Source organism: Anopheles nili, chromosome 2 (genome assembly GCF_943737925.1).
Source record: "Anopheles nili chromosome 2, idAnoNiliSN_F5_01, whole genome shotgun sequence".
NCBI classification, from domain to species: domain Eukaryota; kingdom Metazoa; phylum Arthropoda; class Insecta; order Diptera; family Culicidae; genus Anopheles; species Anopheles nili.
The window spans coordinates 44,008,039-44,019,626 of record NC_071291.1 but is presented as its reverse complement, the minus strand read 5'-3'; the positions used below and the strand labels follow the sequence as shown (position 1 = coordinate 44,019,626).

General features: G+C 48.2%; 1 protein-coding gene across 1 annotated transcript; it reads right to left on the bottom strand.

Moving 5' to 3' along the window:
- Nucleotides 1–798: 798 nt before the first annotated feature.
- LOC128721986 (dipeptidyl peptidase 9) lies at nucleotides 799–11,431 on the bottom strand. Its single transcript, XM_053815797.1, has 8 exons — nucleotides 10,715–11,431; nucleotides 10,353–10,629; nucleotides 2,898–3,177; nucleotides 2,029–2,836; nucleotides 1,625–1,963; nucleotides 1,327–1,549; nucleotides 1,072–1,264; nucleotides 799–1,003 (listed from the first exon to the last, which is right to left on the bottom strand). The coding sequence occupies exons 1-8, from the start codon at nucleotides 11,429–11,431 to the stop codon at nucleotides 799–801; spliced, it is 3,042 nt and encodes a 1,013-aa protein (XP_053671772.1).
- Nucleotides 11,432–11,588: the final 157 nt, after the last annotated feature.

Sequence of the window (11,588 nt, the reverse complement as noted above, 5' to 3'; positions counted from 1 at the left end):
ACATCGTCTGACAACGTAACACACGGGCATGAGTAGCAGAGCACATTGGGAGGGGAAGGTGGGTTCATTCGTTAAGGGTTACATGTCGTTACTGAAACACCCCGTATCACCGGGAAAACACGGAACAAGGGAAAGGCAGTTGATCGAGCAAGGACACGTAAGAGCAACCAAAATGTGTCTTGCGACCCGGGGCATGTTTTGTGTTTCGAGCCTACTGTATGCTTCTTTTGCTACTGCTATACTGCTACTTTCCACAAATAAAACCGTCCAAATTAAATAAAACGAATAAAAACAAACCACTACATAATTAAAACCCGTTGCCGCAGGATCACCAGCAGAGTTTAGCTCAGCGACTTGATAAAAGGGGAGCAATTGTAGAACAACCAACATGCAGGCACCTGGATGGAAACATTGTGCACTAGCTAGCGTGTTTCAAGATGGCGACCAAAGCACGTGATTTTTGTTTATGTTCCTATTTCAAACAGACGACACGCTCTCAGACCTGTACACATTCTAGCACCGATCGAACAGTGCACATAAGCGAAATAGACGCAACTTTCGAACCAGACCCACCATCACGGAACGTAACGAACAGGACACCTGGAGCGATTCCGTCGAACGAGTAACGGTCAGATGGTGGTTGCCTGCTCGTTGGTTGGCCTGCCATCGAAAGCAGAGACGGCGGCTACCGTGCCGCAACCTGTTCCACACCGATTGCCGGGCTGTGCCAGTGCCAAACCAACGTCTATCGATCGACGCTGGACCGGTAGGTCTCGCTTTGCTCCTGGTAACCGTGGTTCAGAGATTGTCCTGCAGGAATGAGAGCAACTTTGTCTCGTAGTGCTTGCTGGCTTCGAGATTCCGTAGCGAGTGTCGCTCGTTCGGGTACACCTGCAGATGGTAGGGTTTGTTCGCGCTGACGAGCCGATTGACCAGCTGCGCCGTATGGTAAAAGTGCACGTTTTCGTCAATCAGTCCGTGGATGATGAGCAAACGGTTATCCCTGGAAAGGTGCGCGAAAACGTTAGTTAGGTCTAGGCGAACAGGCGCTAATGGGAGGTGCTAACGTACTCGTCGGGGAACCTCTGGATGTAGTTAAGAACCGATCCGGCCGCGTACCCGGAACGATTATTATCGGGCAGGTCCATGTAGCGCTCGGTGTAACCCGTATCGTAGTACACCCAGCTCGTCACCGGTGCCCCGGCAATGGACACTTTGAATATGTCAGGATAATGCACCAATCCCATCAGACTTAAATAGCCACCTGTGGGAAACAAAAACGCGGCTGTTAATGACAATATAACGATAAGGAAACGCCGCTCTTACCATACGACCAGCCGTGTATCGCCACGCGATCCATGTCGATGTAGCCGAGCTGTTCGGCCAATATCCGCAGGACCTCGACCTGATCCGCCAACTCGACGGTGCCCATTCGACACCGGATGTATGACTCAAACTCGACGCCCCGGTGCCGGGAACCACGTGAATCCACACAAATCACGCAATAGCCCTGCGAAGCGAGCATATGCATCCGCAACTGGCGCATTCCCTGTACCGTAAAGCAAACACAGCGGTTAATATTCGCGGTGAGCGTAATTTAAATATATCTTCTATCGAGCTGTACCTTGAACGTATTGCTAACTGTTTGCACTTCCGGCCCACCGTACACGTTCAGCACGGTCGGATATTTGACGCCGAGCGTGAAATTGTGCGGCTTGAACACCATCGCGTAAAGTACCTCCCCGGTAGAGATGCGCGGGCTGTGAATGGAGGGATTGTACTGAGTATTTTCCGATGGCTCACCCTCGTTCAAGTAGCCCACTGAGATCAGCTCCAGTGCGTCGATTCCGGCCGACGCCGACGTCAGAGCGGCGCCACCATCGTTGCGATGCCTTATCCTGACCAGCTCCCACGATGGCAGCGTGTAAATGTTGCAGTACGTTTGCAGGAAAATGGTACAGTCCTGCGGAAATATAGATTGAATAGGTAAGTCGCAGGTCAGGACAGCTGTAAGCATGCAAAACTCACGTCATTAAACTCCACCGTAAAGGAGTACCCGTGCATGGTAAGCAACCGTAGCTGGTTGGGTTTGGCGAGGCTCACCACGTACAGGTGCTTCTCGAGTGGCGTTTCCCGCAAAGCCATGAAGTACACAAGCCGGTGTACTCGATCGTACCACACGTTACGTCCTAGCACCTCCCATTGGCCTCCGGTTAGGGCGATTTTGGCGAGAACTCGCGCCACCAGCGTACTACCGACGCATGCTATCGACGGAAGCGAAGGATCTATGTCGATCGAGGTAGGATGTACATGGGAACCGGTCGCTTCCACGTGCTCATGCGGCTGACTGTTACTACCGTGACTATTATTGCTATTGCTACCACTACAGCTGCTGCTACTGCTGGTGTTGCTGTTGCTGTCGCTGCCGCTAGGATTGAGACTAGATGTAACCAAGTACAGATGACGAAAGCCGGTCTCCTCGGAGGCCCACAGAAACGTCACTTCTTGCTCGGAGATCTCGATGAACTGCAGCACATCGTGCACGTTCACCCAGCTGCTAGACGTTTCCGAGTAGATCACCTGCAGGGGACGGGTCGATTTATCCAGCGGGGATCGCCAGCCTGAAGACAACTTTCGCTGGGAATGCTGCACCTGCTGACCAGCATGCTGTTGAGAATGCTGCTCAGTGTGATTCGCAGCAGGAGTGCTCAGGGACGCGTCCACACCACAGTTCGGTGAGGGTGCAGAACTGCTGTAGATTTCGCAGAAGTTGTCCACTGGCAGCAGGACTACCTCGAGACGCTGCTGTGGTCGATCCAGCAGTTGAGCCCAAACGCTGGAAAGTGAAAGGAGTCGGTTAAGGATTCATCAACACCATTAGCTTAGCCGTTACTTACTGCTTCGAGTCCGGTGTCCAGCCGACACGCACGATGTACTCCAACCACGGGAAAGCGAACGTTAGTGGACACTGCAGCTCCTTGATGCAGACGTCCGTGATGCGTAAATTTTCCGACAACCGGAACTGCACCAGTTTTAGCTTCGACTTGGCGTTCGGAGTGCCAGCTCGCGGGAACCGATACTCCTCGTAATCCCGGTTAGACGATTGCGAAGATGGAAACGTGAACAGGCTGACGTCGCTTTCGTCTACTTCCTCGTACACGATGCGGTAGATTTCATCTGACAGATGGGGGTAAAAAAAGGGAACATAAAAAAAACAATTAAAATTACGTGCCCGATTACATTCGCCCTATTTAAAATGCGATAATGTTTGCAACAAGAGCAACATGTGACAATAAAATTTGAACAGCAGTTAAATAAGGGTTTAACAAACCTAACAAAAATGCAAGATCGCTGCTGACTTAGCATACCACCCCCCAAAGGTGTTCGTTAGCGCTCGAAGACCGAAAAATCCTAGTGTATGTGATCGAGGAGGGGCTAATGTTAGGAAAACGGACCATGTGTGTTGCCAATCTCGCGTAGCGATGTTTTAGTTCGTTTCCTGCCACAAAAGCGTGACTGCGCAACAATTTTAGCGCAAAACCATCACGCACTCGCCCACATTGCTCGACATTGCGTCGCTATTTGTTTGATTTGAGCGCGCATGTTCTGACCATTCCGAAGCTATGTAACTGGTGTTAAGGGTTGTTTCTTTTTATTTTTCTAAACCACTCCAACCCCGGGTTTCCCATTCCGTTGTGGCGTCAAAATGGAGAAAGGGCAGTTTGGCGTGGATGAAAAAGAAAATAAACAGCCACAAAACATGAGTTTTAATCATGCCGCAGGTAATAGTTGCCAAATAGGAGCATAACCTTCGGTGATTGTAGACAGTCACAAGCTAAATGAGCAGCTGTACAGGAGACACATAATAATCACGGGTCCTCTGAGGCAATTAACGGGTGCAAATCTTCCCAAAAAAAAATTGGTCCCCTCTGTGATGCGGACTTTCTGTTTATCATTTTCATTTAATTTTTATGTTGCGCTTGTCGAGCTTTTGAACATAAAAAAGCATCACCATTCCAATGGATGGATGAGAAAACATTGTAACAGTGCATAAGCCAAGCATACAATTCCACTCATGCGACAGATCACATGTTTTGCAAAAACTTGCACCAACCGCATATGATGAATGGAGTGCCGTTGCATCTATCTACAATGCCTCTCGAGAGTTGCAGAATGAAACAACATTTCTATACCACGTATTGTGTTTTTATGCTCGCTCTCTCGCACCACAACCCACATTTGTCCGCATTATTGTACAAATTGCACAAGAATTTAATCGATCGTTTCGAAGATCAACCGCACTCGTTAATTTACCAACCAGGCGATTAATTTTCACTACGAAACCAACGCCACACCAGTTTGGAGCAGGATGTACCAGTTGAGAGCTTGTGCGAGCTTCTTTTTTTCTCTCTATCGAACACCCGTTTTCGCGCCAAGTACTCGCAATTACCTAACGATCTTAGGCCCAACCAGCCAGCCTCTGCTGGCGGTGGAATTGTGAGTGCACTATTGCAGAAGTTAATGCACACGACGATGGCGACGACACAACGTGACCGGGAGCTAGCGTTTGTACGGGCCGATACCGATCTAGCCCCTAGTATGATCTGATAGAAAAGTTGTGTGCCCCTCGAGCGGCGTCGAACGCATTTCACTTTCATGCACTCTGCCAGATGGCCTGATGGCCTGCTAACCCGAAAAGGAGCGAGCCGTGTGTACATTATTACATGATCGATCCTTGTTAACCTTTCCCAAGCAACCCGGTGGTGGTGCACGGTGTGGCTTTTGACAGGTTAATAGCATGAAGCGAGAGTTTAGAAGCATGTAAAATTCGGACTCCCAGAAGGGACAACACCAGCTTTATTTATGTGCACGACTCTGGCACTCTGGCCGATAGCGGAACAAAGCTTCCGCTAATGGACCATCGAAGATGCATCGCTTTCTAATCGGAAACCGGTGCAGTTTTTGATTATGCAACGTTCGAAGTTATCGGGATGCGTTCGTAAGAACCACTTCACGTGGTCGTACATTTGTTGTGGGTTTTTTTTCCGGTCGTATCCAAGATGAATGTATGCAATTCCAGATTCGATGTTGAATATACGGCGGTGCTTATTTATGTTCGACTAGGAGTAAACCCTCGTCCAAATATGTTAATTTGCTTCAAAGTGCGCTCCTCCTCATCACGAAACAAGCTATTGCTTTGTGTAACACAGATAGATTTATTTAAAGTGAACTCTATAACTTACAACTGGTTATATCTTCAATCAAATGATGAATAGGAAAAAACAACGACGAACAGCCGCGACAATATTATGTGTTTTAAAATAACTTCACAATAAATCAAGTCAACATCTCGAATAATTTTTCGATTCCCGTCTGATTCATCTCATAAGTCACCCTTCTAATGATGTGAATAAAACAACCGATAGTGATCAACAGGAATAGGAGTTTAGCAAACGTTAGATTAGCCCCACAGATAACGTACATCCTTCCACATTCATCCTTGACAGTACAACAAAATCATTGAAACAAAAAACGTTTAGTATCTCTCATGTCTGTCAGCAGACACGCACGATGTAGTCTCTAGTTTATTTACAAAGCCTAACGCATCGACAGAAACGCATCACATAGGATAAGGTTTGCGCCCTAAGATTGCCCTCATATTATCGGCAACGAATCTGCCCCCTATTCAGTGCCAGTGGGACTTCTTCTTGATCTTGATCGAAACCGGAACCGTCTTCTCGATGTACACCGGCTTCTTGATGTAGACCGGAACCGGCTTCTCAACGTGCACCGGGTAAGGTTTGGGCACCTCGACGTACTCCTTGTGGATGACCGGAACCTTAACTGGGACCTTCACCGGATACGGCACAGGACGATCGATGTGTATCTTCTTCTCCACGATGACCGGTACCTTCTTCTCCACGATCACGGGCACCTTCTTCTCCACCTCGACCGGATACGGTACCTTCACCTCCACTGGTACGTGTTTCGTCACCTCCACCGGATAGGGCACCGGTACCTTCTTCACGACCGTAACGTGCTTCACCTCTTCCTTGTGGCCACCGAAATCATGCCCACCAAAGTCACCGCTGCTGAAGGACGACTCGTGGCCGGAACCGAAATCCCACAGTCCCCGCTTAACTTTACCTCCCTCAACCGTAGCCCCAGCCACGATGGCCAATGCCATGGACAGCACAACGAATGTCTGCAAAGGGTGAAAATGGGTTGGGTGTGTAACCAAAGTGTCCTGGAGTAGGGCTCGCACCTCGAGTAACATACCTTCATTGTGATTTCGGTGCACGTGTGGAACAAATACTAGCCACAAATCCGAACTCCCAAAAAACTAGAGACTCTCTCGATGGAACGACTGCTGACACTACACTCGCGGATCACCGGTTCGACCTGTGCCTGGCTGCAGAACACCGACGAATGATGCTACACCAGCGGTCACCGGTAGGTTTTATAGTACTCCTGCTGACCGACCCCACCTCGGTGGTTTCGGTGGGCACGAGCAACCGGCAAAAATGGCGCATGGAAAGGGACAATGGAATGGTTCCTCTTCTTCGGGTGCATCGTGCTGCATACGGATTTCTGAGGCAATCCTTCCAAGCGCTGGCAATTAGCTGCCGGTTTGCGAAGCCCAATTTTTGGAACACCCCAAAACTGTGACTGTTGCGATGGCTGCGTGCGCAAACAAATCGTGTCACGCGATGGTTTGGTGGCACGTGGCCACCGACCGTTTGGACGCGGATTCGAGTTCCTTGAAAGAGCTCCCAGCCCGTGTTACGAGCCTCTTTAAGTTCAGAAGCCATAAGCCGTTCGGCTCGCCTACATGCGGGAGTTAGTGGATTTGTTTTCGATTGTTCAGTTGCCTATCAGGCGGGTGGAATCAAACTCCAAACCGAAGATTAGTCCCGCAAGATACGCGGTAAAGAGAACGCAAAACCGCCAGTGAGTGGGCTGTGGGGTGGTTTTACGTAAAGATTTATTAGTTTTTAACCGACGGCGGCAGAGGGCGGCTTTTTACCATTTTACACACGTCGCCAAATGGTGACCGACGTGAGAGATGATCGAGCGTGATTGGAGCGGTCCGGATCGAGTAGGCGCATCATTGAAAGGGGCGAAAACCTTATTACCACAGGGCGCAATAATATACGCATTAATCGCACAACCATCGGCAGCTGGTTTGACTTTATTCACCAAGATAATAATCATACCGCGAAACGGGTATGGAATTGCAAAGTACCGTGCAAACACTTTCATAATTATGATATTCACCGCGAGCTCAACCAACAGCGGATATTAATGGGTGTCTGCGAGCTTTTGCTAGAGAACATTATCGCCGCGTACTTTTACAAAATGCGAGTGGGGCATAAAAATTAGGCTGTAATAAAACAGAGCCCTTACGTGCCCAACGTACTCGCGACACGCACATCGATGAGGCGCCATTACAACGATGGGATGGGAGAAAAAAAATCACCCATTAAACCCTCAACCATAACACAATGCAAATAGGCCTAAATGGCTGCTTAGCGATGCAATTTTCAGATGCACCCTGGCTAAGGGTGTTCCCGCCCCGCTTTATGCGGTCGTCGAAAAGGGAAGCTAGGAAAAAAAACCCCTCAACATCTCTCTGCGCTCATGCATGGCCCACCCACCCGGCCATCGATAAGCGGTCTTTGCGTATGCGCGCCTTTTGCGTATGCTGAACGTGCGCAGACCGCGTGGCGCGTTCTATGTTGAAACGTCCTCGCGGCGCACAGCCTGGTGAAATGGGTAGCCAATTCGTGGAAAAAAAAAACACACTCACACACACAATAGGCATCAACAATCGCACAGTGGCACGGTTAATCAGCCGTAGGGTGGATCGAGAGAAAAGTGTGGTGCGTAAAAGACGCACGCGGTTGTTGGTCGGTTTGCGTATCATATCGCGCACCAGCAAAAGGTGGGAAATGGCGTACTGAACCAGGCTCTGGCCCAATCAACCACACGCCACCACAACCATGCCGGTGCTCGCAATCGAACATTGATAATTGTTTGGTTTGTGGATGGTTTTCCGTATTGTTTCGGCATCGGGCGCGCGGTTTTAGCGAAACACACGCCCCCGGGTGTAATTTGTCCGTGTGCCTGACCAAAGGGGCCAGCTGCAAGAGGACAACAATGATGGAACCCCTCCCGTGGGGGTTGAACTTTACACCGTGATACGATTTTGCATGCCGCAATGCTTAAATCGGGCTGGTAAAGGCAGGCAGGCAGCAAACATGATCGATAACCAATAGCCGGCGTAATATCCAATTCAAGCGCAAAGCCTTGCTACGAAACCTACTTCCAGTACTTGCAGTGCACGAGCCGGTTACTTTTCGAGATGTCACGACAGCCACTTTAATGTGCTCATTTGTTTGAAGAAACTATTCCCACAAGGTGGACGTTCGGCCTTCCGGCTGGAAAATTCATCCGCAGTGGCGCAGGGAGTTTAAATGGCTTGAATAATCCTTATTACTGCTGCGTCGGTGATGTAGCAACACCACACATTGCTTGGTTGCTTCATTTGGAAAGTATGGGGCCAATTTTCATCACACCTCGGAAAGGAGAACATCGCAACATCGGATTTTGCTTTCGCTCCGGTTCACCCGCCATTCACTCCCAAAATCTCTTACTGAATAGAAGATATTGCGGTCAAACGCGTTGAAGGTCACACGTGCACGCTCTTTTGTTCGCCCCGGCCCCGTATAGTAGGGCTTTCGATTTATGTTTTGTTTTGGTTGTTTTTTTTTTTCTTTTCACTATCAGCGCCAGAGCGTAGACGCAGCGAAATTGCTTTACAATCGGCAACAAACGCATCGAAAATGCGCCACGGTTTTCGATTGCATGCACGCTATTTTTGGGGGCATCTACTTCATGAAGAGGCAGCGAGAGAGGAGTGGGGGGGGGTTTCTTGGGGCGTTTTTAATCTGTTCCCTGCCGTGCACAAGCAGCATGCGTTGGGTGCCGGAGATGACGACAATGATTGGTGGTAAAAAATGGCAAATCATCGATCAGCACATCTAGCCATTTCCAGCAATTTTGTTGCAGTTAGATATTTACCATCTTAGGTATGACCATAATGTTCTCTTATTCACATTAAACCGAGTCCTTATAATGCGAAAAGTTATGCACCCCATCATCAGAATATTTTATACGATATTTGTAGAATGTATAAAAAATATAAGATGACTAATATGAAGCAATGGCCAAAATTTAGCTTAACATTTACAGATTTATTATTTTACAAAACAAGTGTTGTACCAGTTGTAGCTATTACAACTAGTGAACATCTGAACATTCCAAACGTTTTCAAAGAGTATTTTTCACATATTTCATACATAAAATACTAAAGCATTGTATGTGCATTTTACCGATGTATTTAATAGCAATTTCGTAAAAAGTAAAAAGAGAAAAAACAAAAAGAATTTAAATCTACATAATACTAAATAAAAGCTAATAGATGATCTGGATAATACTAAATGCTAATAAGTACTCAAAGAACAACACGCTCTATGTAGTACAGGTTTCAGGTTAAAGAGCAAATCAGTTTAGCTACCGTTACGGTTCGTAGCATGACCATGAAGCTGAGTTTTATGCAATTTTATGTAATCAATCTACGCCCTTTTGAACCAATGGAAGGCAAATAATATAACGACATGAACCAGCAGAGACATAAGCCCTAACAAGAACATGATAGGACAGTAAATATCACATGCATGGCAATGAAACCTTCGCCGATGGATTGTTTTCCTATAGGAGAATGATCCCTACACGATTTTTAAGCCCAAGTGCAATGCCCTAGACATAACTAGCACATATACTGCTCAAGAATCTACATTGTTATGGACATTATATTACTACCATCCACTAAATTTAATGAGAGAACGACTTTTATAGATTTATAGTGGCTACAATCAATCATAAACTCAACAGAATTCAAGCAATGATAAGGCATTGATTCAGCCGTGCATGTGCGCAAGTATGAAATTAATAAAACTGCTAAGTCACTTGGTCACTCAGTTGTATCTTCAAAGCCGAAAAGGACTAACGACAACAAAGCAATATCTCGCTTAAATTGTTGTGTAGCTTGGAAAATGTAGGAACATATTTCGCACATCGTGTTTGCATTTGTAACTATTATTTTAAATCATGAATAACGGTGAGGTATAGTAAGTATAGCCAGGTGGGTTCAAGATCATTTTTGATTGAAAACCGGCCCGCAATTTTAACATCACTGTTCTACGCAAAGATCCCCCCTTCCACAAAAATTCATCAAACATACCACACAAGGTGCGTCAACATAATAGAAACAGATTGTCAGCACTTACCAGTACTTTCCGGTTGCCACCAGAAGCCTTGATATCGACTGAATTCTTCCTGCATCACATACGAAGGGATTCCCGCCGTTAGCGGATCATCCGCGAGCGAACGTCTCCCGTCGTGGGCGTACGTAAGGCGCTCGCTATGGCCGCTGTGGGTATGCACCACCCAAATGTCTCCGTTGCACACGAACGCCACAAGATCCGAATTTTGCGGGCAAATCTGCGGATCGATTGCGGCCGCTCGCTGAAAGATACGCAGCTCCGAAGGGAACAGCGTGTTTTCCTGCATTTTGATGAGCAAAAAAGAATACGTAAATTTAGGTTAGCCATTTTTCAATGCCCATGCAGGTAGTTCGCAATCGCCGTACCTCGTAGCCAGTGTCCAGACACTGATAGAGCGTGTTACAGGCCGGGAAGACTATTTTTCCGCTCGCTTTGTGCAGTTCGTAGGAGGTGATACCCCAAATAGAGAGTCGCTTTCGTTCGAGCAGAAGTTGCACCTCACGCGAGTTGCTCGTGGGCAGGTGACCCAGCACGGACTCGAGCAGTTGATGCCACACGAGGTGCCGAGAGTTGGCCAGGCGTACAACATCCTCAATATCGCTATCGTCTTCGTCGGTGTTGTTCGCTGCTTTGCCGATCACCTCAAGTGGAACGTCCACGTAGAACAGAATCGCTTCAGGCGGACTCAGAAAGTACACCCGTGTCCTTCCGTCGGACAGCGTGCGGAAGTTGACGTTCATCGGAAATGACGCGGCCATTGTCGTGGCCATTTGATGGCGTGTTTCGCTGACGATGCTTTTCAGCTCAGACCAGCTTTTCTTGCGCGGTTGCGAACTGCCGGACGCTGGCAGTCCTTCACCCGGTGTCCCCCATCGTCCGGGAGTGGGGACTCCGTTCGAAAATCCCGTGCATGACCCGCCACCGACCGCACCGTTGCTCCCGTCGTGCCGGGAAGAGAACACCGGAACGTGGCGGTTGAAAAACGTGTCCGTGGCCATCAGACAGGATGCGGAGCCTGGGTGTGCTGCACTCGGTGAGCCACTGTTTGCACCACCGCCGCCACCACCACTGCTGCCATCCATTTTTTTCCGTATTTTCGACCAAAGTCTGCTTGCCTCCTCCAAGTTGACGAATAGTGCTATCAATATCCCCACCAGATGACCTAGATATAGTTCACCCAGCTTTTCCGCCGCTTGCCAACCACACGATGCTCTTTTCTCAGCGATCCCGCCCTGCCAC

What these genes read in the sequence shown, in the direction of transcription:
- LOC128721986 (XM_053815797.1), bottom strand. Translation starts at nt 11,431, where the DNA reads ATGGATGGCAGCAGTGGTGGTGGCGGCGGTGGTGCAAACAGTGGCTCA. An exon ending in TGGACACCGGACTCGAAGCA is followed by an intron (nt 2,837 to 2,897) that starts GTAAGTAACGGC and finishes TTCACTTTCCAG; the next exon opens with CGTTTGGGCTCAACTGCTGG. An exon ending in GATACACGGCTGGTCGTATG is followed by an intron (nt 1,265 to 1,326) that starts GTAAGAGCGGCG and finishes TGTTTCCCACAG; the next exon opens with GTGGCTATTTAAGTCTGATG.